Source organism: Euprymna scolopes, chromosome 19, assembly GCF_053919585.1.
Source record: "Euprymna scolopes isolate OS-2025 chromosome 19, ASM5391958v1, whole genome shotgun sequence".
Taxonomy (NCBI): domain Eukaryota; kingdom Metazoa; phylum Mollusca; class Cephalopoda; order Sepiida; family Sepiolidae; genus Euprymna; species Euprymna scolopes.
The window spans coordinates 83479310-83507129 of record NC_136500.1 but is presented as its reverse complement, the minus strand read 5'-3'; the positions used below and the strand labels follow the sequence as shown (position 1 = coordinate 83507129).

The window sequence follows — 27820 nt, the reverse complement described above, 5'->3', positions numbered from 1 at the left end:
ACTGTAAAATTGAGCCAAAAATAACAGGAACTATTGTACATAAATACATATCCATCATTGAAAAATATTCCAAAGTTAGATTCATCATTTATTATAAAAAATTTAAAACAACTCATTTACTAATAAGCAATAACTCTAGACCCGATAACAATTTACTAAAAACAAGCAATACCGTGTGTCTCCAAAAACAACTTGTACATCGGCATGACTAGAACCAGTATATCTCACTGGCTAACATGTCACCTGTCTTCCCCTAACAGCTCCATCTACCAACACCTTGTAGCACATGTCACCCGCAAAAACGAATTTAGAAACATATTAATAAAAAAAAAAAACGTCATTTTAGCCATCTCACATTGTAATCTGCACCTCCCAATCATTGAAGCCCTACTCATTCTCATGGACAAATCGATCATCAATCAGGCTCAATATGAGAGGGAAGGCACACTTAAGTGCTTTTAAAGGATTTTAATCAACTTTTTAATAAATTCACCAAACACAGTTTTTAATTTCATTACTTGTCTGAAGACAACTCATAGAACTCGAAAATGTTCACAACTATGGCAAATTTCTTTTCACACTCGAACAGAACGTCTGAACATTGGTCCGTCAAATGGTAAAAGGAAAAACAGATTGCAAAAAAAAAAAAAACAGGAATTATCCCTACTGTTCAAAAAAACTTTTTTATATAGTTTTTTATATATATAGTTTTTTTTTGTTTAAATTTAATTCAGAAAAACATCAATTTTCAGAGTAGAAATTTATTATTTGAATAAAGAATACAGATGAGATTTTTTTCCTTAACCCATGGATTTTCTATATAGGCTCATCTCTTCAGAGGAAAAGTCATTAGCAAATATTAGCTTTAATTCGAAATAATATTGTTATTTAGCACATACAAAGAAAATATATTTAAAAATTAATTACATCTTTTTAGAGAGCATAGATAAAGAAAATAGATGAAATAAGAGTAGATACAATGAAAGGATATGAATTCATGGTATTCGAGTGTCGTGTTAATTCTTGTATAGGGTGGTATTTGTGGTCAGAGTCAGAGTTTGTTGAATAAATCCACATTGTAGGTATATTCCAATTTATTATGAGGTATTTTTGGTCTTTTGTGATAATCCTTTGAGTATGTAAAGTTCAGGGTATAATCCTCCTCATTTTATGTTAGTATACTCCCTGTAAGCTATTTTTTTAAGTGTCCGCTGTTTGCTTTATCAAGTATATTGAGCTATTGTCTTTTTGGTTGGGATTGTCTTATATAATATTACCTCCAAAAAATATTCTGTAAGACTCAGTACCACACAATTAATTAATCTGTGTTCCTATTCACCTCAGGATTCTTATAGTTATGTATATCACACCTAATGATGAGATGATCACCAAAGTGTCCCTGCATATCATAAAACAAAGACTGTTGAACATTCATGATTGAGACTTGGCGAATAAGTCAGACTTAGACTGAAATTTATTTGCATCAAATACAGTGGAATTGCAGAAGAGATTGTGAATTTCATTAATGATTCCATAGATGGTATGATCTTGCAGGACGAGGGGTGTCGTCGTCATCGTCATCATCATCATCATATTTAGCTTAATATATGTACTGATACGTATTGGATAGCTTTAGGAAGTTGACTTCCAAATGAACCTATCTCTGACTAGGTCTTTATTTAGCCCATTTCTCTCATGTCCATGTTTATCACTTCCTCAGATGTTTTCCTTGGTCTTTCCCTATGAACAGAACCTGCTACCTTAACTGGTCTACATCTACTAACCCAAGAACTTTCATTCACTCTTTCAATGTGGCTATACCATCAAAGTCTCCTGTTTTGCATGCATTTCCCAATACTATCCAGGTTCAATTGAAGTCTATCTATTTCATCTCCATATATCATCCTGTATAATCATTGTGGGAATTCTAGCTGAATTACTTATTAGCGATATCTGTAATCATAGAGTTTGTGCGTAATCATTAATCTAATAGGTCCTGCATGGTCTTCTAAACGCAAATACTATTTTTACAATGTTGTATCCTTGTGCCTGTTATTATAGATACTTTCACGGAATATGCTACAACGAACCTACTACAGCATAAATATCTCCAACCAAAAATTCAACTTCTCCATTGTAGGGCTCCTCAGATTCCAAAAATACTTTCTACTCTCTTGTAGCTTCTTTCTTCGGACCACTTGACTTCAGAATTCCTTCCCGGCTTCCTGTTTTCCGACTGTACCAACATTCAGAAATATAAATGTAATATGAACAAACATTGGTGCTTCTACAGAATTGGAACAAGATTTACGGAAATCGTAATACTGAATTTCACATGAAAACAATGGTATATACGTATTCCTTGTATTTTTAAGATGATTATATCCAAAAATTACGAAAATTAATAAGGTAAAACAATTTTTATTAAAGAAAATAAAAAATAGGATTTGATGAAAATGATCGTAAAACACAGGAGAGTTTAACAGGGAGGTAATTTTCCATTCGAATTAAACAAAAATGGTGGCAATTTTTTCACCTGCTTCCACGATTAAAATTATTTTTAATAATTCAGTAATATTCAGTAATTTTGATTGCATGATTTTGAAGCTAATATTGTAACTTATTAGAATTGACAAAAAAATCAGTTGAAACCATTGTTTTTTTATCTGAAAACTCCATTTAATGACCACAAAATCTCATCCCAATAATGTAGAAGCACCCAAACATCTTGCTACACTTAGGATACGTCTATAAATCTGGTCTGTAATCATAATCGCAGCATGCCTTGTTTATGGTGAGTAAAAGTAAAAATGAATAATAGATATATGTATAAAAATAATAGATTTTCAAATTTCTCATTATACTAATGCTTCTACTGTCATAAAAATTGATGTCAATATATATAAAATTACTTACCTTGTTACTGTTTGTCACCATCAGCTTGCTGCCCCCTGGTTTGAGATCGATTTCCTGTAGCACACCAAACACGTCGGTCTCTACAGAGAATGTCAGATCCAATCCCAAGCTGTTGATATCATGGTCAAGGAGCCACTGGCAAGAAGTACAAAAGATAGGAAATAATGCACAATAATTCAGTAAATTGACAAGAAATACATTACCTGAGTTTGCTGAGAAGTTTTGTTACCTTGATGGCATCATTGGAAGACAGGGTGGAGCAGGTGCTTGTGTGATTGCAAGAGCTTAGGGATATCTGTCTGGACATTTTTCACCAATGGAAGATTGAATCAAACAGTTTTACAATTTCTATTTTTCCTAAACTTATTCTCCAAATTTATTTGTTTATCATTAATTTTTATGTTCCGTTGTTAGTGGGGTGGTATACGGATCATTGCTCCTATTACCCATTCTATATATTGTTTATTATTTTTTTTTTTAGCCATCGTCATGTTATGCATTATTGCATTTGTTTTATGTTTCATCATATTATTGTTGTTATTAGAGGGCAGTCTGTTATTGACAATCCAATTATTTTAGCTTGCTATAAAAAAAAAAAAAATGAAAAAAAAAAAAAAGGTTTCTGAATTTTGTTGATTATTTTTGTTTTATGTGTTGGTAATTATTTAACAATTGCATTGCTTTGCCTGTAATGAGTTGATAAAAAAATTATGCTGTAGATGACATGAATAATAAATCTCTGTACATTATAATATTTATTGATGTTGAATTTGTCAGAGCATGATTACATCATACATATCACACTGCCTACTGATGAGATGATCACCAAAGTGTCCTTGCATGTCACTGAACAGCGATAAAACAAAGACTGATAATGTCATAAATTTTGTATGCTACTGAATTATAATTCACTCTTTCTCGCTCCTTATATACAGTGGTCCCTCTACATACGAGCTGCTCTAGTTACATGAAATTCAAGATACAAGATGCCTTCAGAGCAAAAATCTTGCCCGACATATGAGCAAAAATCCAAGTAAGAAGTTTCCAGATACTGCTAGGTGGTTGAGTGTGTCATGTTTCATTGCTTTTCTTAACGCTGCCATTTTTTTTTTATCAGGAACATATCTGCCCTTACATCGTTTTCTCTCAACATCTTGTTGTATTGTGACGCCTTTTAACTGTTATATTTATTGTCCATTCTTTTATTCTTCCCATCCTATTAGTTAACAAATGCTTTGTAACTTAATATAAGCTGTTTTCTGTGAGTTTTTAGTCTTAAGTCTAATTTCTTCCCATTTCTTGCTAACATGATCTCATGAACAAGATATGTTTCTGTGTTTTCATTAGCGTGATTTACAACCTCAGTCCCAAGTCCCTTCTTTCCGAGCATAACTTGCTTCTGCTTGTTCTCTCATCTGCTATAACTTGGTATGTATATTTTATTTCTGTTAATTTAATTTTATTTCATTGGGCTCTTTGCCTTTGCCTTCTTTACTGAGAAAATTATTCTCTTAATTGTGAGGAGCCATATCTACATTTTTTTGTAATTTTAATTTCCCCTACTAAGCCAAACGGTCGTTGCAGGATTTCTTCTGCCTTCTAGCCTCAACTTCCTTTATTCACTTTTCGTTTTCTCTTTCTGCTTTCTCATATTTCTCTCATTATAGCCAGCCACACTTTTTATTTATTTTAATTAATTTTCCTGAAACAGTCATTGCAGGATTTCCCACCATACACATCTGATCATGCGCTCTTGTGTTGTTTTCATCAAATTACATTGCCTTTTTGTGACCCTAACCATAAACCACCGTCAATAATTTTCCCCACTCCCTATCTGTGCCTAAATCAAAATGTAAATTCGATGAACAAAGCTTCTTTCTTAGAACTGCACGCCTGTGGAACTCTGTTCCACTTGCCTGCTTCCCTCCCGACTTCAACCTGGATGTCTTCAAGTCCAACACAAACAAATTCCTGATGAAACGCGTCCCTAACACCTTACCAATTCTCCAATACTATTGCACACTATCCCTTTGATTACTGTACATACAATAACCCTTATCCCCGAGTGGCCATTGGGCCTTGATAAGTGGTGAACTCCATGTAAAAAAAAAAAAAAAGTTTGAAAAAAGGAAATGGAAAAGTGTCTTCAGAAAAAAAAAAAGAGGATGATGTCGATCAAAATGAAGCAAGAAATAAGAGATAAACATGAGCATGATGTTTGTGTGAGTGATCTTGTGAAACAGTATGATCAGTCATCATCGACAATCTGTATGAAACTGAAACAGAAAGACTGCTGGTTTATCATGCAGAGAACACACGTGCATTTAAGATTTATCAAGTCTTAAAAGAGATGCTACAGGTGATGTGGAGGGCCAATGCAAAAGCGTGGGTGACCTGGCAGTTCTTCACTGAACGGGTGAATTTAGTGTTTGGCCCCTCCATAAAGCAATATCTCCAGGAGAATGGCTTTCCCTTGAAATGTTTGCTTATTCTGGGCAATGCTCCTGCGCACCCCCACAGCCTAGAAGACGACATGATGGAAGATTTCAAGTTCATCCGAGAGCTCTTCCTCTTCCCCAATACCACCCCAATCCTCCAGCTCATGGATCAGCAGGTGATTTCAACTTTAAAAAACTAAACTAAGCATTTGTTCTGGTGATGCTTTGAAATTACTGACAACCCTCAAATAATCATTCGTGAGTTTTGGAAGGAACATTTCAACAATGCCATAGCTCTGAAAATCATTGATGTTGCATGTCAGGGCGTTACAAAACGCACATTGAATTCTGCCTAAAAAAAAAAAACCGTGGCCTGACTGCAGTGCTGAAAGAGACTTTGAAAGGTTCGATCCCCAACCCGAATCTGATGTGGTGTTGGACGAGATTGTTTCCCTTGGAAAGTCCATAATATATTTATCAATATAATAAAAAAATTTTTTTTAAATCGTTTAATATAACTAGGTTTGATAACAGAAAGCAACTCATTTAAATTTAAAAATGAAGCCTTTAACAGTATTTAAACAAATTATGATAAAATATTACAAAGGGAAATTTTATATTAAAATTAAGTAAGATTAATGAAAAATAATTAAATGACAATAAAGAATTATAATTTATGTAATAATAAATTTAATTAAAATAGTAATAAAACTGAATTATATATGGGTATAAAATCTAGATAAAATCAACAATTGGTATAACCGGAAATAGAACATATATATATATATATATATATATTGTAATTAGTTTTGTATAAAATTAAATAAATATGTAGACATGTTATATATATTACAATTATTAATATTATCAAAGTAAATATATATATATAAATTAATTATAATAATAAATTAATAAAATACTAAATACACTATTCTTTTAGTAGTGTATATCAAAATTAATACAATTTATTAATACGAATATTTAAGTTTTAGTGACTTTACTTGTAAAAACAAAATTATGTAATAAAAGTCAAAATAAAAGGTAATTACAACTTCTCTTTCAATTTTTGAATTTTGTAATCATGCCCAAATGCATTTTTTTTTTTTTTCGGTGGATTGATAGTTGCTATTTCTTGTGACGAGTTAAGGGCAGAATAAATTCATTGATTAATATAATAATTAAATGAATGATTTTGCGCTATGAAACAGTTGCTGACAAGAATTGTAAATATCAATGTAATTAAAGGAATAAATTGTAAGATGGTAAACATCATGAAATTTGGAATATAGACTTTTGTCATTTGTTTGTTATATGCTCTGTAATTACATTGAGCTACATAAATTAAGGATTAGTAGATAAAGAAAGGTGAAATATAATTGAAAAAGTCATTTCCACAGAAATATATATATATATATATATATATATATATATATATATATAGATAGATAGATAGATAGAGAAAGAGAGAGAGAGAGAGAGAGATTAAAACTCTTCCACAAGTTTCCTTTTCTTTAAAATACATATTTATATTTACCTGTAAATTCTTGGCATATTCAGGATCTATTGATGCCACATCTTTGTATGTGACTGGAATACCTGAAAATTAAAAAAAACATCTTCATACTATTAAAAAGTATGAAACAACTTCATGCGTGTACGTGTGTTTCTTTCATAGTTACACATTGAATTATCATTCTTTATTTTTATTTACTAGTAATCAATTATTTATTGGAATCAAAAACGCAATAAAACGATATTTTTTAAAAATGCCTTTGAAAAACACAATTTTATTACAAAATTACATTTTCTTCATAGTCAGCAATCCTTTGTTACCAGTTAAAAAAAAAAAAAATGAATAACTCCATGACCTTTTGAAATTCGAGAAGGATTTGGACATATTTAAAATGGAAATTTTAAGCAAATACTCATATATTAAAAGAGTGAAAGTTCTGGAAGTGAATTACATCCAATAATTTTATACTTTAAGAAAATTGCTTGGAGTTTAATAACAATTTGTTTTAATTTAATAATTCAATAACCAAACAATACTCTTAATTAAATTTAACTGTCAAAATTTATAGATCATTATCACATGGTATGAATCCAAAGATTCTATTGTTGGCATTAGTTTCCCCAATGTTTTCCTAGTTAGAATTCTTTTCTTGAAAGACATTGGGTACTTACAGGAGGGACCTGGAGAAGGTTGCCAACATCCTAAGTGAAAATGATTTTTTATGGAATTAATTGGATTCGAACTTGAAACACACAGGTTCGAAGTTTGTGTCGTTAACTACTAGAACACTGTTACCTCCCAAAATCTATAGAAAAAATGGAATAAAAATTAAAGGAAAAAGTGCTGCTAGTATTTTATAAAAAGCTAAAAATGTGCTGCTAGTATTTTATAAAAAGCTAAAAAAAAAAAAAAAATAATTGTATTATGCAAATAGGTAGGTGTTCTATTGGAGTAATTAACCCCCCCCCCTCTCACCAGCCAATCAGAAACCCTGGCATGTGAATACAACTTTTTGTCAGACAACTACTTACAGCATCCATGCAATTTCATTTCCTGCTTGTTTCATTAGCTTGTACATTTTGTTTAATAAAAAAGTTTGGAACTCTTTCGTTTTAATTTAAAAACAAAAACAAAATTTATAACTCATTAATAGCTTAAAACCCGCTAGATTTTGGAAATCCATTCCTGCTCACAGTTTCCCTGACTATACTCACAAGCAGAAATGTTAATGTAATGTGAACAAGCATCTTGCTGCTCAAATCCCAACCCAGGTTTCCCCTCCCCCTATAAATCTGGCTTCTATCACAGTAGCTCTCTACGTTTCAGTGGGAATTTATCTTGTTTGGGATGAACTGAAGAAAAAAAATGGAGAAGGGGTTTAGAGTTAGCGAGAAATGCCAAGGAGGGGTAAAAAAATGCCTGATTTCAGTCAAGTTGCAGAGAAAAACTGTGTCGATGTTGATCGGAAACCAGCCTTTTTTCCGTTTCCAAAAATGCTGATTTCCACTAATTAACGGAGAACTTGTAACTTACCAAGAATATGTTTATAAAACGAACGTGTGAAATACACGTTAAGAAGCTGCCTGTGATAAAGAGCAAGGCCAAGCATTTGGCCAGCAAAATGGAAATAGTTCAAATGGTCTGGGTTGATGGCGGAATTACTGTTCGGCTGGAATGTACAACCTAGAAAACATTTAAAAAAGTGAAATTAAAAAACAGAAACACACACAGAAATAAAATATATACTGAGAGCAATTTTTTAGAAGCACTAGCATAATGAGAAAGCTGAAATCTATTCGGAAACCAGATAACACAATGTAGAAGTTTTAAAAAATAAATGAATTATTTATTTATGTGTTTATTGTATTAAAAAAAAAAAAATTCATTGATTTGAAAAAAAAAAAAAAATTGTGCATCGTGTTCTTTGATTAAACAATTTTTTTAATTTCTAAAACAAAAAAAAAACATGATTGATCACAAAATCATAAAATATTCCGTGGCCTTGTGCCAGATATTATTACAGGGTGGAACGATAAGTTTGTTGCCCTAAAAAAAAACACTACAGCTCTATTTTATAACTTTTATTGAAAAAACCAATTCAGATAACTGGATTATACAGTAAAGATGATATCTATTCAATGTAGTCATCTTCAACCTCAATCACTGCATCAACATGGGTCCAGAACTGGGAGCATGCCTTTTCCACAAGGGCTAGCTGGAGCTCGGCAAATACACAGCAGACGGCAGCAGTCAGGCTGACTTTGGTGTTGTGGGAGTTCATGTTGATGATGCTCTCAATGTATGATCAAATGAAGTAGTCCAGTTGGTTCAGGTCAAGGAGGAGGGGTGATAGGAAGAAAGGGGTACAAAGTCATAGCACTCCTTCTGAAGCCAAGTCTGGGTTTCTTTAAACTTGTGGGCTGGTGCTGAGTCCTGCTGCCACACCCAGGATCTGCCAGCAGCCAATTGATTGCACCAGAGGATCACCACACTCTTCAGCACATCCAGGTACACTTTGGTGTTGACTTTCAAGTCGACTTCGAAGATGTGAGATGGCATGATGTGGCCCTCACTTGAAACCACACCAAAGACAAAACTTTGTTGAGCTGTGCAATTAAGTGTTGAACTGTCCGGATTTACATTTTGAGGGTGCTGGCAATGATCCTGTAGTCTTAACTTGGATTGGTAGAGAGCATGAGTTGTACAGCGGCACATCCCCGATCTTGCTCGTTTAACATTGTGTCATTTTCAGACATGATAGAAGGCTCCTATCGCTCTTGGGATTTGTACACAACTGGCCAACTAGTAGATGCTCTCCAACAAAAAAAGAAAACAGGTTTTTATCAAATAGAAATGGAATCATGTCATCTTTTCTAAGGTAACAATTTTATCATTCCACCATTTAGGCAGGTCTGAATATCAGATGTTTAAGACAAAATCAAAATTTAACTTGAGCGTGTTAAGGAATGAACAACTGATGTTCAAAAATTGAGTTAGAACAAGCCATGTATGCGTGATCCCCTCCTGTGCTGCACATGAGATGACACCACAAAAATAGTGAAGAAATGATGAACGTGAGAAGTGTAAAGGGCCAACGTTGCCTCACATTTTCGCGATGTTTCAGAAAAATCTAATGGATGTGGCTAAAGTTATGGAGCAAAAAGTGTCATTTTTTGCAATTTTGGGGCATTTATGACCCCTTTTGAGCTCCTGGGAATGGCAAATCCCAGTGAAAATGGACAAATGGTGCAGTTTCATGTCTTAAGATATGTATATTTTAATTTATCACCATGGAAAACCACTATATAGACATATATATCAAGTTTTTGAATAATATGAAAAAAAGTTCCAAAAAGGCATGTAAAAGTATCTGAGGGATACAAACCAGAATTTTTCCAGAGTCATCCATACTAAATTAATATTAAGAACAATGGCCTCCACATTTTACCCAAGTTTCAGAAAAATCTAATAGACGCTATGGGATAAAAAGTGTCATTTTGGGCCATTTTTAACCTTTTTGAGTCTCTGGGGACACCAAATCCCAGTGTAAATGGAAAATGGTGCAGTTTCAGACCTTAAAACATGTATATTTGAGTTGACCACTGTGAAAAAAACACTATATAATCATATTAAGTTTTTGTTGGAAAATATGAAAAAACACTATATAGTCATATTAAGTTTTTGTTGGAAAATATGAAAAAAGAGGCACAAAAAGGGGCGTTTTTAGCACTGAAAGTTCCAGGGGACATGAACCAGAATTTTGCTAGGGTCACCCATACTGGATTTATAGTAAGAACAATGGGCTCCACATTTTGGCCAAATTTCAGAAAAATTTAATGTATAGATCAAAAGTTATGGGTTTCATTTTTGGCCATTTTGGGGCATTTGGGGACGCAACGGGAATTTTCGCAAAATATCTTTTTTACTGTGCACATGTATTTAATAAAATACAATTTGTGGCAAAATTTCAGGAAAAACCAATGGATGGTTATCTGACAATCGTCCGGACTGTCAGCATAAATGTCTACGCTTTCAGAAGTGTCGTTGCTAGTCTTTTACTCTATCCTGTCCATGGAAGGTGCTTGTCTGAGCTTTAATCTCTGGTTAATCTGTGTAGGATGATCTTCAAATGTGATTTTTTAATCCAAACATGTTTCTGAATTTTTGAGATGAGGATTGATATCTATTATTTAGATTATTTCGACTACTGTTCTCACCTTGGTTGTAGAGAAAAGGGACAAAAACATTCTTTCCATCATTCATCAATACAAGCTATTGTCAAGATACACCTGAAGAAGGTTGGAGGTTCCATCAGCCGAAACGTTTTGAGATTAACATCCAAGATGAGAGCAGTAGTTCCAAAAATCTAAATAATACATACTATCAATACTCATCTAAAAAATCAGGAAACATTATATCAAATTGGTACGGACTTAAATTAATACGGAAATGGAAATAATTTGACGCTCTTTCTGTTTCATAAACACATCGTACATTTTGAATTCTAACGACTATAGTTAATCAAAAAAAAAAAAATTCTTTCCACCATTCACTAGATACACCAGAAGAAGGCCAGAGGTAACATCAGTCGAAACGTTGTAAGAATTACAGTAATCCGAACAACTGAAATAATACATAATCCAAACATATTTACCATCTGCTGACTGTGTAAAAAGACCATAATCTGGATTAAGAATTTCTTTGGACAGAATATCAAACCATTCTCTAACAACTCCCAAACCCTGAAATTCAAGAAGAAAAGCAATAATAAATTTTTACAATAGAAAACCTTTTATGTTTCACAAGTCGTAAACAAAAATGAATTCTTCAAAGGATTTAAGCAAGAAAATAAAATTAAACACAAAAGTGAATGGAGGGAAAAGAATTGAAGCCCTACTAGCTGTAAATTGTTGGATAAAAGTAAACTAAATCTCAGAGACAAATAATGGTGTTAATTGTTGTTCTTTTAAATTACTCCCATCATGGCAAGTACCAAGAAAAAAACATCAATAGATCGCTTATTACATCAGATAGATAAACTGATGTTTGTTGTCCATAATGGAAATAAAAGAATACTATGCTGTATACTATATATATATTTTATTTTATTGCATTTTCCGTCGAGGGGACACAAGGGCTTGCAGTTAGTTGAAGCATCTGCCATTAAAATACTTGTAAAAAAGACAGAGGGATGCAACATTTCATTGGTGGGACAGTGGCTGAAACTTAGCTGACAGTGCAGGACCTATTAGGTTGGTGACTCTCTTTTGAACTCTGTCTAAGAGGGAGAGACTAGTAGCAGGTGCACCAGCCCAAATGTGGCAACAATACTCTATGCATAGGTGAATCGTGGTCTTGTAGAGGTTCATGATACTTTCAGGCATAAGTAACTTTCTAGCATGGTAGAGAGAGTCCACCTTCTTTGCAGCAGCCTTAGCAATGCCCTCAATATATCTGTTCCAACTCATGTTCCCTGTGAATGTAAAGCCGAGGAGTTTGAACGAAGTACTTTCAGGTAATGTATCATTAGTCATGGCGATTAGTGGTTGAGCAGGTTTCTTGTAGTTATTAAAGGAAAGAAGCTGAGTCTTGGAAGGATTGAATGTAATCATCAACTTTTGTCCCCATTCCACTACAGATTGGAGGTCTTCCTCTAGTGTTTCTGCCATTGCCGTGGATATATGTTCATTTGTTTTCTCCTAATGTCTGTTATAGAGTGTGGTGTCATCAACAAATATACCTATTTCAAAGACTATTTTATTAGGGAGGTCATTTATGAATATCAGGAATAATAAAGGTTCAAGGATTGACCTCTGAGCTACACCCACATTTATATCATATTGTTTTGACATATGACCATCGATGACAGCCTGGATTTTTCTCTTATTTAAAAAGGATTTAATTATGTATAGTATTCGTCCATAGGATCTGACTTTCATGAGAAGACCATCGTCCCATACCCTGTCAAAGGCCTTAGATATGTCTAGGGCTACTGCACTAGCCTCCCCTGGTTTATCCTATGTATGGTTTATACATTCAGAGATTATAGTTAGGATATCTGCAGTAGAACGGGCTTGCCTAAACCCATACTGTTAGTCGAACAGAAGCTTAGCAGCTGTGAAGTGGTGGACAAGAGCTTAGTTAATTATGGACTCAAATATTTTGGCGAAAAGAAGGAGGAAGATAATGGGGCGATAATTTAATGGGTCAGTTCTTTCACCAGAATTCTTGAATTCTTGTATTTATTAATATAATAAATTATATATATATATATATATATATATATATATATATATATATATATATATATATATATATATATATATAACTAAATAGTAATTATTCTTTTATACCTCCAAATACTAGTGTTTCATGCTTACACAATCATCAGTGTAGGAGGTGACAACAATTCCTGCCTGTCGGGAGATTCAAAACCAGCCACGAAGCCACCTTTGACTCCATTTGCTAAGTCTCTATCTCCAGGCCACCAAACTATTGCCATGAGAATATATAAATGATCTTGTCTGTGAGCAGAATGGGGATTTGAAGCTGTAGAACAAATTTGAGTTTAGACAGTAAAAATAGAAAAATATTGGAACTTGGCAGATGTAAGTAAATGTATAACTTCTATGCATGCACAAATATACATTTATATGTTAAAGTCAGTTAATTTTTTAAAGTTTTGTTATCTATCTATTATTAGCTCAGATGATAACGAATAAGGCTGTTTCAGTTTGATTCTAGCTGATGGCACCCATGTCAAATTAAAAAAAAAAAAAAAATTTGAAATCATTACTATATATCAAATACAATATAATAATAGAAAATATGCTCTATAATAATAAATACAAAATCTGCATGAATTAAAATATCATATTTCATATTTTATGACTGGGAAATATATTTCTGTAGAAATATATATTCTTTATAATATATATCAATCCTTATTTAAGAAGCTCAGTGTAATTACAGAGCAATATAGTAAATAAATGACAAAAAATTATATTCCAAAATTCATGATGTTGACCATCTTACAATTTATTCCTTTAATTCAGTTGATATTTACAGTATCTGTTTTGTAGCGCAAAATCAATCACTTAATTATTATATCAATCAAGGAATCTCTTATTCCCTCAACTCATCAGAAGAAATAGCAACAATCAATCCGTCAAAAGGAAATAAAGTGTGATTTGACATGATTAAAATCCGAAAATTAGAAGAGAAGCTGTAAATATATATATGCATACTAGCAAAAGTACCAGTCGTTGACTGGGTTCAAAAACAGCCTACAGAAAATGGACTCTGATTTATTAAAGTATGATAGGTTATGAAAAGAAGGGTTGTAAAGAGATAGCTTCGAATTTGGGGGTATCAAAACCAAAGCAAAATATGATGAAAGTAAAAATAAAATAGATAAACCCCATAATTTATTATATCATACATGTTCACACTGAAACACTTATCACAATATTCTGTGGATCTATATTAAAAAATCTTGTTAAACTTTCTGACATATTTCCATTCTATGGAGGTCAGGTGCGAACGAACACCCCATAATTTTATTATACCATATTTCTTCAAACTGAAACATAATTATCAAAATATACTTACACAGATAGATATGAAAAGTCTTTATTAAAGTTTGTGCCTATTTCCATTCTATGGAGGCCAGGCGCGAATGCAGACCCCACAATTTTATTATACCATCCCTATTCAAGTTAAAACATACTTATCAAAGTATTATTATATACATCTATATCAAAAACACTTGTAAACGTTTTTTTTTAATTTTTAAATTTTTTATTTCCATACTTTGTGGACCAGGCTGGTATGCAGACCCCACAATTTTAATGAATCATCATTATGCCAGATCAAACATACCCATTCCTGTGTCGCGATACATCTTCTATCATTATATGTGATCAGTTTTCTATAATAGTCAACCATATGGGAGCCTATTCGTGAACAGACACACACACAGACGTTCAGCTTTATATTATACGTTCAGCTTTATATATATATATATATATATATATATATATATATATATATTTACACACTACTCTTGGCTCTTGGGGTGATTAATCGGAATCAGGAATCGGAAAAATCAGAACTTTTCGAGGTATCAGAACCAGTATCGAAATCGGAAACATTTGACCGTAATTTCTGATTCTAAAAACAATTCCTTGAACTTAATTTTATGTTGCTAGTAATAAGGATAAAATTATAAATATTTATTATTTTTAAACTACCAGTAAAATTAAAATCATAATAACATAAAAGAAATGTAAATTTATTCAGTCTAGCAATGTTGTTTTTACTGGTCATAAAAATAAGATCTAATTTTATAGCAAGTTGATAAAAGGCAATAAACTCAAAAGGAATAATAAATGATTCATGATTATTAATATAATTGAAATCGTTTTGGCAGCTAAGTTTATATTTCTTCCACAAATATAAGGACTGAAAATTTGCATTGTCAGCATAAAAATGTAAGTGTATTTTTTTAAAAAAGTATTTGAAAGAGATTTTAAATATATTTTACTAAGATGTTTTTATGAGTTTGTTTCGTATTTAAACTTATACTTTCATGTAAATAAAGAAGTTAAGTAGATTCTTTTACTATATAAAAAAAAAAACTTATTCTTTTAATAGCAGTAGTAGTAATAGCTGAGAACCTGGCATACCCTCTTAAACAACAGTGAGATTCTAGTTTTTTTCAGGTGATTATGTTTATGTGTGAATACTCTGAAAAAGGAAGGAAAATATGAATTTTTGTAAATTAAGCATAAAAAGGAGGCCGATTTTCAGGGCTATTCTAGTGTGTTAGAGCAGTTAATAAAATAAATTTGTTAAGATAAATTCTGGGTGCGTTTTATGGGGGGGGGGATAGCAACTGTTTTAAGTGATCAGTGTGATTTTATGATCCAAATAAGGTTAATGGTAAAATAATAAATTTATTTGAGATTACAAATTTTTGCATTAATTTGTTTTTTAATGGAAATTTCTCCAGACAAGGTGTGAAGCCACTTGATGTAAGTTGCTAACAACAACTAAAGATCATTCTTGTAAAGACAAGAGATGCCTATTGAAATTACCTTAAAAAAAAAAAAAAGAAGGGTTATAGGTCAGGGGGAAAACAGTCAACAAGAAGAGTTTCACAAGCCTGCAGTTCTTAGAAAGAAGCTACTGGAATAGGAAGCTGTATTATAATATAAAACAGTGAATTAATAGAAACACTAGACCAACAAGAAATTTTAAAATAGTGACGACAGTTCATCAACGCAAAAGAAAAATCGCAAGTAGACAAGAGAAAATAAATCAAGAAATTAATACTCACCATTCCTTCTTCTCCTTCAAATTTGACGGAGATATTCTTTTTCAACTTGCTAGGACTTGCTTTGTTCAATTCCTCACAACTACTATCGAATAACCGATCTGTAAAAAGATGGAAAAAAAAATGCAGCTGCTATCATCCAACCAATGATATCACAATCAAATAATATTTATTTCAAGACATGGTGTTGAAAAAACAGCATGCTAGAATAAGCGCACTCTGGTCTACAAAAAACGCTTGAGCAGCCCTATTATAAATTATGGCTTGGCTTTTATGTTTGGTCCTCTTTTAAATTAAACGCGAACATGAATTTCACCAACATGAAATCTTTCATGTTGCCGTTTAATTTAATCCTGAATATTACAATTATTAAATCTATTACATCCTAGAGATCTTCAAGCTGAATTCAGTATAATAGTTTTGAAGCCTACAAGTGTTTAAAATGAGTAGTAGTAGTAGTACATCCGGCATGCTAAGGGTGTTTGATACAGTTGAAAGAATTCTGACCAATAGTTTTAGAATCTATTAGTGTCTAATGTTTTTAATAATAATAATAGTAGTAGTAGTAGTAGTAGTAATAATAATAATAATAATAAGAAGAAGAAGCCAGATATACAGAAACTGCTACAGATCTAAAACATCACATGGAATCATGAAAACTAAAACTGTATAATTGTAAGTTAACCCCTTTGCGTTCCTGCCTTCTGCTCTCACTCCCAGTTATTTTTTGTGTGTGTTACCATAAACTGGCACTACACCAAATTAGTGAGAAGGGTTAAGGAGGATGGAAAGACCGAGGAGTGAAAGCATTAGCTAGATCTCTGCAGGTTGAGTGCAAAGAGGACTGGTGCCTTTAGGAGGTTTATTGCCACCGAAATTCCAATGAAGACCAATGGTCGCCGCCAACAAGAAATCAATGGTAAGCAGTTGTTGCGATAACGCAAATTCTTTTGCAAAGGGTGTTGAAAGAGGTGAAAAGTACTGGAAATGTGAGGAGATTTGTTGTGATTCAGACTCCAGGGAACACCACCAGTCATTATCAATAAGCATTCACAGATGATGACCTGCATGAGAACTAGTGAATTATTATTATTATTATGATTGTTGTTGTAGTAGTAGTAGTAGTAGTAGTAGTAGTAGTAGTAGTAGTAGTAATTTAATTAATTTTGCAATCTAGTGGGTAATAATCTCTGCTGTACAGCCCCTTTCTCACAAAAATGATGCTGCTAATCTTTCTATACCATTATTTCCATGGAAAGTGCTCGACTGAGCTTCAATCTGAAGTTCCCTTTTAAGAAGCAAGAACACATTTTCTACCACAACTGCAAATAATTTTTTTTGGCACATTTTTTTTTTTTAGGAGAGTAGAAAGTGAACCTTAGATTTACTTTCAGCAATTTTGTAACTGTTGCTTTTCTTATTTTGTCTTTTAGTCCTCACATTTCATGAGCAATGTTTCTGACAAAAAGGGAAGAATTGCTGTGTTTTGGGTCTGAATCTACCCATATAACATTTATCTTTGGCTAGTTTTTTTTTTTTTTTTTTTTTTTTTAGTTTGAAACAGCATTTTTTTTTTTTTTAGTTTAGCTCAGGTGGCTTCATACCTTGTCTGGAGCAATTTCTGAAGTTTCTATTAAAAAAAAAAAATTTCCTTTCTTCCTTTGTGTGCCTAACCTAAAAGAGAATTTCTATGAACAGTTATTTTTTTTTTTTTTTTCCAAGAACTTCTCATCTATGGAACACATTACTACAGGAATGCTTCCATGCAGATTACAACATGGTCATCTGCAAATCTAATATTCAGAAATACTCGTCACAACTTATCCTCATAAGTAAACAAAGTAATCAAATTTCATTCATTCATCATTTTCAATCCTCTCGTAATATTGTTTGGCATTTAACTAAAAAATCTATCTGTGTCATTAATCCTTATCCTCGGATGGCTTTTAGCCTTGATAAGTGATCATGCATTAGTTAAAAAAAATATTCTGAGTAATCATTATTTAATAGTTATTTGGGTTCTCACATTTTACGTCTCGTCATGGACGCTAGCGTCATGGCTGCCAAACCTCTTATAAGTATCACCGTGATAAAATCTCATTTTTATTCTTAACGTCTGACAAATCCGTGAAAAACCATTTAGGTTGGGAAGATGGGATAGTACTTACTTCTATCAATAACTAAAGACTCCTGAGATGTTGGTGCGTGGAACATGTCGTTGTCATAATCTTCCGGGTGAAGGTTCTCATAAAACCATTCCTGACGAGCTGAAAATGGCTACAAGAGAAAGAAGAAAGAAATAATTATAATTACACACGTGCAATGAAATGTTCTAGCCACTGCCGTTGAACGCAATAGGACTAAGCCTATAATATATGTCTGTCGATTTGACTAAACAAAAATTTTTATTTCTTTTTTTTCCCCCATATTAATTGATGGTGGCCTAAGGCTTGAATACCAGGCTGCAGACTCAAATCTGACTTTGCAACTGGGTCTAATTATCATACCCTACAGTGAAGATTGTGTAAACATGAAACACTATTGTCTGTAAGTAAAAATAAATATTTAAAATAAAAAAATATAGCACTTCTACACTATTAGTTAATTTTGGAAAGCGTAAAACTGAATTTCACATGAAAACAATGGTATCTACGTATTCCTCGTATTTCTAAGATGATTATATCCAAAAATTACGAAAATCGATAAGGTAGAAAATTATTTCTTAAAGAAAATAGAATTTGAAGAAAACGATTGTATTTCCTTATGAAAGGCACAGAAGAGTTCAAAAGGGAGGTAATTTTCCGATTTAATTTAAACAAAATGGCTGCAATTTTTCACCTGCTAACACGATTAGACTTTTTTTTAATAATTCAGTAATATTCAGATAATTTCGACTGCATAATTTGGAAGCTAACATTGTAATTTATTAGAACTGACAAAAAAATCAGTAGAAACTATTGTTTGTTATCTGAAAACTCCATTTATCGACTACAAAATTTCGTTCTGATAGTGCAGAATCGACAAAAATATTGTTGTTCCATCTAACCTAGAACAGATCCTCTAGCAGTTATCTTTTTTAGGGGATTCCTTCACAAGTAGAAGTTTCTAGTGCTTGTACTCAATTTGTAGTCAATAAATAGAGTAGAGATACCTAGGTGTAAGAAAGCCTTCTACTCCAATAGTTTCTTCCCCAGAACTACTAGACTTTGGAACGTCCTTCTGGGATTCTGCTTTCCCAACTGTACTGACATGCAGAAGTTCAAGTGTAATGTGAACAGACATCTTGCTACTCATCTCCCTTCATAATACCCCAGTAACTTATGTCCCCCGATAGTAGCCCCCTATTTCAAAGTGGCACTGTGCCTTGTTTAGGGTGAAAATTGAATTAAAAAAAAAAAAAAATCCATTTAGTTGTCTTCTTCACGACTCTCATGGTGCAGTTTTTTTGTTTTTTTTTATCTCTTTAAGCATTTCAGCATTTTGAGCATTGCTGGAAAGAACTATGGCCTTTCTAGCTTTATTTTTAGCTAAAAATATATTTTTATTCTGTAATTTTATTAAGTTTACGGCTTTCTTTCGATTAAAGTAAACTCCTGCCGTGTCTTCACTTTGTATTTTTGTGTTTCTGAAACAATGTTTCATTCCTTTTCAGTTTTACTTTCATTCATGTTCAATAAACATATGCATCTCACAGCCAATATATATACTTCTGTGGAAATATGTTTTTTTTTTCCAATCATATTTCACCTTTTATTTATACCAATCCTTAATTTATGATGCTCAATGTAATTACAGAGCATATAACAAATACACGAGAAAAGTCTATATTCAAAATTTCATGATGCTGACCATCTTACAATTTATTCCTTTAATTATGTTGACATTCACAATTCTTGACAGCAACTGTTTCATAGCGCAAAATCATTCATTCTGCCCTTACCTTCTCAGAAGAAATAGCACCTATCAATCTATTAAAATAAAATAAAATACATATGGGCATGATTACATAGAGACGTTGCACTTACCTTATATTTTTACTTTTATTACGCCATGTTTCATTTTCGTACTTAAAAGAATTGTAAGATGGTCAACATCATGAAATCTAGAATATAGACTTTTGTCATTTATTTGTAATATATATATATATATATATATATATATATATATATACAGGGTGTCCGTAAAGTTACTACGCAGTCTGATTGTTTTATTGTATTATATTTGTATTAATAGTTAATATTTATTTTTTTTACAGGTTTATTTAATCAAGCATGCCACGCAAGCTAACTTTGGAAGAGCGCAAATTTATTTTGAAGCGATATTGGAAAACAGAAAACGCACAGGATGTAATTCGACTGTATAGTAACTTTACGGACACCCTGTATATATATATATATAATATATATATATATATATATATACAATGCTGGCAAAAAGAAAATCTTGTAATATTTTCAAAAACTGCAAATTTAAGCTAAATTTAATGTAACTGTTTAAGCAAACTATACCTCATTTGATTCGCCTTTTATTCCTCTGTAATTTTATCTGTTCATATTTGATTTTTAATTGAAATATTCTAGTGTTCACGTCAATTTAAAAAAATAACTTCAAATTGAGGAGACAAAAAGAAAGCTCACAGCAACAAATTCGCTTAAAACAAGCTTAAATTTTCGCCCCTAAATCAGTTTAAAATATCCACCAACAGGCAACAAAGCATCTCTAATTGTAATTGTTGTTGTTCCAGGTTATACAATGTAACATTTAGTTCATATGCCATGCTTTTCTCTTAGTGATCGTCTCGAGCTCATTAATCTCCACCTTTCTTGTTTATCCAATCGACAAATCGGCTGCAGATTGAAGTGTGATGAGAAAATGGTAGGAAAGATTGTGCAAAAGCACGAAAACGCCGGCAGTGTTCGTGATGACCCTAAATCTGGCCGTACTAGAGTTACTTCTAATAGGGAAGACAATGCTATCAAGATCCGCAGCCTTAGAAACAGATTTGAAACAGCTCCCTAAATCCAACAACAGTGTAATCTTGTTAAAAAGTGCTCTCTTTCTACTGTCAAGAACAGATTAAAGGAATTTAATTTGCAAGGATATGTTGCAAGACGCAAGCCAATGATTTCTGTAAAGAACAGAAAACGCCATCTGGACTTCGTCAGATGCAATGAAGATCATGACTCTTCATATTGGTTAAAAGTGTTTTTAGCAACAAAAGAAAGTTCAATAGGTTAGGCAGTGATGGTAGGCAGTACGTCCGTTGAAGGAAAAACAAAGAATTTAATCCTAGGTGCTCAGTTTCAACGCTGCAAAGTGGTGGAGGTTCAGTTTTGGTGCAGGGCATTATTAGTACCAATGGTTCTGAGCCTATAGTTCGCTTGCAAGGTCGAATTAATTCGACCAAGTACATTAATATGTTACCTGAGCATTTTCTACCCTACTTTGGTCGGAATTTGGATGATAATCCCATTTTCATGCAAGATAGTGATCTCATTCACACAGTTGGCAATGTCAAGAGGTTCTTGGAAGGGCATGATATTCCATTTGGATTGGCCTGCACAATCTCCAGACCTCAATCCTATCGAAAACATATGGCATTACATCTAGCAACAGCTACGCAATGATAAAATTTCAAATTTGGAAGAACTTTGGACAAAAATTAAAGAAAAGTGGGATGCCCTTTCTTCGGAGTATTGCTGCAGTCTAATTCAAGGAATTCCCAAAAGATTGCAGGCTGTCAAATTGCAGAAGGGCTATGCTACTAAATATTAACTAGTTCATTGTGTTCCTGTTGTATTTGTGTTGCATTAATGTCCTAAAGTTACATTTAAATAACAATTTTCCATTGTGTGGACTTTCTTCTTGTCTCCTCAATTTGAAGTTATTTTTTTTAAATTGACGTGAAGACTAGAATATTTCAATTAAAAGTCAAATATGAAGAGGTAAAATTATAAAAGGCACAATCAAATGAGGTATAGTTTGCTTAAACAGTTACATTAAATTTAGCTTAAATTTGCAGTTTTTGAAAAAATTACAAGTGCGGACTTTCTTTTTGCCGCCTGTGTGTGTGTGTGTGTATGTGTGTATATATATATATATATATATATATATATATATATATATATATAAAAGATCAAAATGGGGTCATAAGAAAGAATTACAAACCCCATAATCATAGCAGATTTTTGGAAGATGATATTCTCGGTCTGTGACAGGTATGTACAACAAAGATTTTTCTGTGTCGTTGTTTTTTTTTAATTAGATTGAATTCAGAGCAATAACCTACATATATAAATAATAAAAAATGTGATTGTGTATTTACCTGGGATTTAATGATATGCAGGAATTGTGACATGAGTTCTGGACATTCCAATAAAAAATGAAAATGATCAAAAATAACTTTTGGATTTCTGAAATGATAAGGAAAAAAATAACAATAAAATAAGACAACAAACACGTTTAAATTAAATTGTAGTATATCTTCCTTTTGAAAATTAAGTAACTTACTAATTATATGTATTTTGTATTATTTGGACTATCCTGACTACTGTTCTCATCTTGAGTGTTATTTTCACAATGTTTTGGTCAATGTAAACTCCGATCTTCTTCAGGTGTATCTTGTTGAACTCAGGAATCTTTCTGTCGAATTCGGGAATCTTTCTGTTGAACTCGGGAATCTGAATTGTCCGCAAGAACCCATGGTATATTGGATAAAGTACTTGATAAAATTCCTTTTTTTTAAACTCTTTTTTCATCCAAAATAAGGCATATTGCCACTTGAAACAAAGGAGGCTACTATTTGGGATCATGCCTAATAGAGGCCTGTGGGGAGTTGAGCAGTGAGATTTCTCTTCACATTACATTTAAACTTTGAAGGTTAGCACAGTCTGAAAAGCAGGAAACAGGGAGGAAATTCCAAAGTCTGGCAGTCTGAGGTAAAAAATTTATTATAGTAGAAGGCTTTCCAGCATTTAGGGATCTCAACAGTGAATGGGGTGGAATTTTGCTGCTTGTCGAGGTAGTCAGGAGTATGTATGTCGAGGGAGAACAATTGCTACAAATTTGCCAGAGTACATATTATTAAAGTACTTGTAAAACAAGCACAAGGATACGACAGACAGAGGTTGGAGCTTGGTTGACAGTGCAGGACTTAATAGGTTTGAGACACTTTTTGGATGCTGTCTAAGAGTGAGAGACTAGTGGTAGACGCACCAGTTGTTTTTATTTGCTAATTGTATAATTGGAATTGAATTGTGCTTTTATATATTACTAGTGGGTGGGTGCCCAGCATTGACCGTGCGCTGGTCTTCTACTCCTCACTCCAAAAAATAATCAAAACAACTTTTCTTTCAATCAAAATAGCAAAGAGCATCCATGCAACAGAAAAAAAAAAATGAGTTGCAGTGGCCGGGCTCGAACGTGAAATGCGAAAAAGGGAAAGAAGGCAAACACTTTTACCTACACAGCCATGAGTGCTCATGATGTCATAACGTTGCAAAATAAGCATTTTAAACATAGTTTTAGTTTAATACATGTGCGTGACTCATGAAAAAAGAGAATCAAAAAATAGACCCTTCTTCCAAAAAGTGGTCCAGTTGACTCCCACAGAATGAATCTTTTTTTCTAATTTTCGCATATGCATCAGGGGCATTGCTCTTTAAGATGGTATCAGTTTCATGCCGGTCCAATGCAGATGACAAACACACACACTAACACACAAACAGACGTTTTAGATTTATATAATAGACTACTTTTGGTAGTATACAAGGCTGACCCATTGGGTCACAACAACTACTATTTTTATCGTACTTTGATTTCAATTGAGAAACTATGTATTCAACAAAGAGCTATTCTTGCAATAGAAAAATTATCCAATGCAAATATTAAATTTAGTTGTCACAAACAAAAATTAGTATTATCCATCCAGTTAGAGAAGCTTTGAATTGTAAAGAATTCCAGGTAAAGAATAGTAGAATCAATACAATCAGGATCAGCAGTCAAGACAAAAAGCTATGATAAAAAAATCCAAAGAGATTCAGTATATTTTATTCAATGATTCTGGTGTTTGATTGGTTTGTTCTTATCACACTTGGCTATAAATATAATTGCCCAAATCTTTGTAATTACATCCAGTAAAATCCTGCCTAAAATATTAAAATACAGTGACATATCCTTCAATACATTCTTCTTAGAGAGAAAGAAAGAGAGAGGAAGGATGAGAGAGAGAGAGAGAGAGAGAGAGAGAGAGAGAGAGAGAGAGGTTGCCTTCCCTAAACAATATTTTAAGACAGGTTAAGGTTTAGTAATTTATTCTTTTCTTTTTAAACCACTTTAATTACTTGCTATTAATATTAACAAAACTATTGCATATATATATAATAAAATATGACAATAAAATTACAAATGAGTAATACCATACATTAATTTATTATAAACTGTTTAAAAAATAGTCTGCAAATTAGGCATACAGGTAATTATATTTGTATCGCTGCTCTCTCTATATATGTGTGTGTGTATTTCAAAAGGCTGTATTATAGATTTAAATAAAAGTGGCCTTTTTGAAGGTAACATGTGTGCAATAAATGAAAAAACTTTCAAATCAATTCATTGAGATGTAAGCATCTCCTTAACAGGTTATGAACTCAGGTTTAGACATACGAGGGGCTTTCTGAAAAAAATTTTTATTCCACCCAAACGGATGAGGGATTGCAAATTGCATTGTTATGATGATTGAACATGCATTCATGACCTGAAAGTTTCATCTTTCTGTTGCAGATATTGACAGTGTGAGACTCTAAGAAAGCAATCCCTGTCATGGACATGCATAGGAAGCAGAGACCCGTCATTGAATTCCTAGCTAAAGTGCGTTGAGAATGATGGTATCTATGTAGAAAAATAAATTTTGGAGCATAAAAGGTTGTTCGTTTTAATGGTACCACTAACATCTTTGTAGTTTTTCAACTTTTTGAGTAAAAAGAAAAAGATAGGAGGCTTTACTTTTGGAACGACCAATGTATGACAAAGAGTGCTCCAAACATCCATGCATAGCCATCATTCACCGTTGATGTGCATTGAGAATGATGGTGACTATGTAGAAAAATTAATTCTGGAGCACAAAAGGTTGTTCGTTTTAGTGCACCATTCCTGTCTTTGTAACTCTTCAACTTTTGAGTTAATAAAATAGGAGGTGATACTTTTGGAATGACACTTGTACTATAGGTTGCAATGAGGTAAAATTTCTCAGATACATGAGAATTAAAAAAACAAAAATAATACAAAATTTTAGAAGCTTCCAATGAGGAAATATAAAAAAAGAAAAAGAGTGCCAAAGAATTTGCTTAATAAATTCAATTTCTTGATGCCATAAGCCTTTACTGCTGCTATGTGAGATGATAGAAACAATTCCAGACAAACATTAGTGATTTAACAGGAGCAATAGGGAAAGCAAAAATATTGAGTTGATCTCCTGGCAAAATAATGAAAAAGTAAAGTAACTTACCTGGCGACCAAAGCTTTTAAAACGTTATTATGTTGACTAACAAATTCTATGAACCTGGGTGATGTGATCCTGAAAAAAGATATTTTATAAGTTTAATTTTTAAGTCACTAAATTACTATGAGTGGACACCTTCATCAAAAATGAAAAATAAAATAATGCACCCACATGAATTTCAGGAGATTTTGAAAGATTTATCTTTTGATAAAGAGATTTTACCTTGAAATATATTGTAGAACACAGCTACACAAATTAGATCATTGGATTATAGTCAAGATTGTCTACTATTTTGACTTCTAGTTTCTGCTCTGCAGACGGGATGACGGTGACAAGAAGGATATGGGCCTTTCTGATTATCGTCCTTAGAAAGCATAAAAGCTTTCCTCCTCCTTTTCCCATGTTAAGAATGACTTTCTTATCCACTTAACCATGTCTAATTATACAGCTAAATGGATAGCAGAAACCGGAAGGCAAATATTAATAAAAACCCATATCATCTCAGAAACGATCATACATAAAATTGTTGTTTATGTTGAGCATACGTAAATGGTTATTCTTAAATTGATTAACCTCGTACTTATAATACATATAAACATATATAAAAGGCTATATCATCTCAGAAATGATCATACACATTGGAGCAATGGAGCATATGTAAATGATCATATCTTAAGCGATGCTCTTTGTGTAGAAAAAATTGAACTTAGATGTTTAAACAATGTCAACATATTGTTAATTCACTGCCTGACATAGCAGCAGCTGAATAGCGTCACCATTAGAGGCGGCAACTCTCATTTGGACAGTTGAGTTTCGATCCTGGCTTGAGGTAGTTGCTTGTCTAGCCACACTGATGAGTTGTGATACAGCAAAACAGTACTGTATGTGGATGACTATAATGCTCCCTCTCTTAGATTGAGCATATTGGGAAGTGATATACAAACTATCATTAGCGTATTAAGCGATGCTCTTTGTGTAAAACAAGTTCAGCTGAGGCATTGGGACAATGTCAAAACATTCGTAATTCACTGCCCGGCATAGCAGCAGCCAAATAACATAACAGTTAGAGGCGCCGACTGTCATTTGCGCAGTCAAGTTTCAATCCTGGCTTGAGGTTGCTTGTCTAGCCACACTAATGAGCTGTGATACAGCGAAACAGAACTGTACGTGGATGACTATATATATATATATATATAGTGATAGAATAGTTTGCAAAATTCCAAAGATCAAGTTTTTTCTGCTAATAATTTATTATTTCCTTAAAGTTTACATTACAATATTGTTTCATTTGTGACTAATAAGTCAGAAAAATTATGTCATTGCTGCATTTTTAGTTGCTTACTCTTCAGATGCTCACCTTAAAAACATTTAAAAAAAACATTATTTTGAACGATTTCCACAGCTCATGTAACCAATTTCTCCGAATTAAATCACTAATATATATATATATATATATATATATAAACCTACTTAGTAATCTTGTGAATGAAAATCAAATATTCAATAAGAAATGGTGTAGACTTACGGCTGTCGTGTGAAGCATGTACAACACTGATAGAAGGCTTGTATGACTGCCGAAATACGTGGCACGGTTGCTGTGATGATTTCCTGGCCTGTACCCTGGAGGCCATCCCAAGAATGAACTCCCAATTTTTTAGCTTCAACACTTTGGCTCTTTGGTTGAGCTTTGTTTTCAACTGTGGCAAGGGCTGAGGTTGGGTCACCAGACAAATTGGATGGCATAGTCTGTTTACCCTCCACCTCCCTCACACTGGAAAGATCAGCACTTTGGGTTTTGTCGGATTGGTCTGTGTTGACGGTTGAACGATGATTTGTATAATGCTCTTCATGGTTGACTTGATTGGCAGGAAAGGTTTCTTTGTTAGTGACCTTCCCATTTTCAGACTTGTTGAATTTTTTGAACTCCTCTTCCAATAAGTTCAGCCAGTCATCCAAGAGTTTCCATAAAACTTCTAAAGGCTAAAAATATAAAATACGTACAATGAAAATATGAATTAAACTGAATTAAGAAAAATGCATAACAACGTAATATGTAAATTTTAGAAAGAGCAAAAAGAACTCATAGAACCAGATGAATGCCCTATGGAAATGGTCGAATG

The 27820-nt window shown here is 32.8% G+C and overlaps 1 protein-coding gene across 2 annotated transcripts in view; it reads right to left on the bottom strand.

The window, feature by feature from the left end:
* Window positions 1-27820, bottom strand: part of LOC145239796 (E3 ubiquitin-protein ligase HACE1-like) — a 181980-nt gene that overhangs the window by 36968 nt on the left and 117192 nt on the right. For both annotated transcript variants that reach the window (XM_080103315.1, XM_080103317.1), the window contains exons 13-21: window positions 27226-27680; window positions 25707-25775; window positions 22530-22617; window positions 18373-18481; window positions 16208-16305; window positions 11522-11609; window positions 8401-8550; window positions 6889-6950; window positions 2917-3051 (exon numbers count right to left, since the gene is read on the bottom strand). In XM_080103315.1, the coding sequence (XP_079959441.1) occupies window positions 2917-3051; window positions 6889-6950; window positions 8401-8550; window positions 11522-11609; window positions 16208-16305; window positions 18373-18481; window positions 22530-22617; window positions 25707-25775; window positions 27226-27680 (1254 nt within the window). The remainder of the gene's footprint in view (window positions 1-2916; window positions 3052-6888; window positions 6951-8400; window positions 8551-11521; window positions 11610-16207; window positions 16306-18372; window positions 18482-22529; window positions 22618-25706; window positions 25776-27225; window positions 27681-27820) is intronic.